Source organism: Carlito syrichta, unplaced genomic scaffold, assembly GCF_000164805.1.
Source record: "Carlito syrichta isolate Samal-C Ts95f unplaced genomic scaffold, Tarsius_syrichta-2.0.1 Scaffold302340, whole genome shotgun sequence".
Taxonomy (NCBI): Eukaryota; Metazoa; Chordata; class Mammalia; order Primates; family Tarsiidae; genus Carlito; species Carlito syrichta.
Window position 1 is genome coordinate 15,685 of NW_007246436.1, and position 1,561 is coordinate 17,245.

General features: G+C 52.1%; 1 protein-coding gene across 1 annotated transcript in view; it reads right to left on the reverse strand.

Annotated features, from left to right (window-relative positions):
* ANKRD13D (ankyrin repeat domain 13D) overlaps positions 1-1,561 on the reverse strand; it is a 14,592-nt gene that overhangs the window by 3,742 nt on the left and 9,289 nt on the right. The window contains exons 7-8 of the mRNA XM_008056395.2: positions 620-686; positions 143-224 (exon numbers count right to left, since the gene is read on the reverse strand). Coding sequence (XP_008054586.2) covers positions 143-224; positions 620-686 — 149 coding nt within the window. The remainder of the gene's footprint in view (positions 1-142; positions 225-619; positions 687-1,561) is intronic.

Genomic DNA, 1,561 nt, shown 5'->3' on the forward strand with positions numbered 1-1,561 from the left:
AGCCTCCTGTCAGGTGGGAGGGGGCAGAGAAGAACAAGGAGGCCTCCCAGCTTGTCCCGGAAAATTCTGGCCCTTGCCCCCAGACCAGGGAGACCCCACCACATGGTGTGACCGGGCAGCAGGCAGGCGCACCTGGGTTTACCTTTGCTCCTCGACTTGTCCTGATCAGAGAGGTGTTCCGTGCGTGTGCGTGTCACCAGTTCCACGTTGGTGGCACTGTATACCTGGGAAGCAGGGGGACACGGGGAGCTGGGGGCTCAAAGCCTGTTCCCCACGCTCAGCCTCACCAATACAAGTCCTCCGGTCCCCAGAGACAGACGAGATCTTGCTCCCCACGATGGAGGAGGGGGCGGGGTCTGAACCCCAGGAGTCACCGCCGCCGAGGAGATGCAGCCCCGGGGTCTGGAGGAAAATGCTCATTTGATCTGGGTACCCTGGGCGGGGCCCGGGCTGCGGGGAGTTCCCTAGATACTCAGTAGAGGCTGGGCAGCCGGCCCCATTGAGTTTCCCTGGCCGCTCAGGGGTTCTGGAGCCTTCTACAGTCTGGGGTGGGTGTGGGAGGAGCCGAATTCCTGAGTCTCATCTCCTGCCCCAGCGCCCCGCCACTAGCCCCTCCTGCCTTGGCCTCGTAGCCGCTAACAGTTTCCATCTTCTCAGACCGCCATCCCCAGATACCACATTTGTTCCTGAAACAGACCAAACAGGAGCTCGTGAGGACCTGCACCCCCACACCTGGCCGACACCTTCCCTTCCAAAGCCCCCCTCCAGTCGGCCTGCCCTGGCTGCGCAATTCCGAGGGTCCCTTCCCACCGGGAAACACAAAGGGGCCTTGCAGAGGGGGCCTGGACCACTGGGGACATTTTAACAAGGACTGGGGACTGGGAGATACAGAGGTATGATTGTTAATTTTGTGAGGTGGGATAACAGTGCTGGGGCTGGGTTAAAAAACATCTTTATTTCTTGGAATCATTGCAGAAGTATTTACTATTGAAATATTATGGCATTTGGGATGTGATTTAAAATACTCCAGGAAAGAGAGGAGAAAGAAAAAAGGTGAGAATTCAATAAGATTGGTAAAATGTTGATAAATGACATAGCTGGGTGATGAGTAAGTACATTATCTCTTCTTTCATATATGTTTGAAATTTTCCATGATAAAAAATTAAAAATAAAATTGTGTTCAATTCAACAATAATAGCTGGAGACTCCAAAATCTCACTTTCAATGATGGATAAAACAAGTAGACAGAAGTTCAACAAAGAAATAAAAGACATGAATAATACTACAAACTAAGTAGACATTACAGACATCCTTAGAACGCTCCATCCAATAACAACAGAATACACATTCTTCTCAAGTGCATGTGGAACATTCTTTGAGTCGGAGTCTCACTCTGTCACCCAGACTAGAGTGCAGTGACCGCTCCCGGCCACCACAGCCTCGACCCGCTGGGCTCCGGCGATCCTTCCGCCTCAGCCTTCCAAATAGCTGGAACTACAGGTGCACGCTACCACGCCCAGCTAAGTTTTGATTTATTGTAGAGATGAGGTCTCACCAAGTG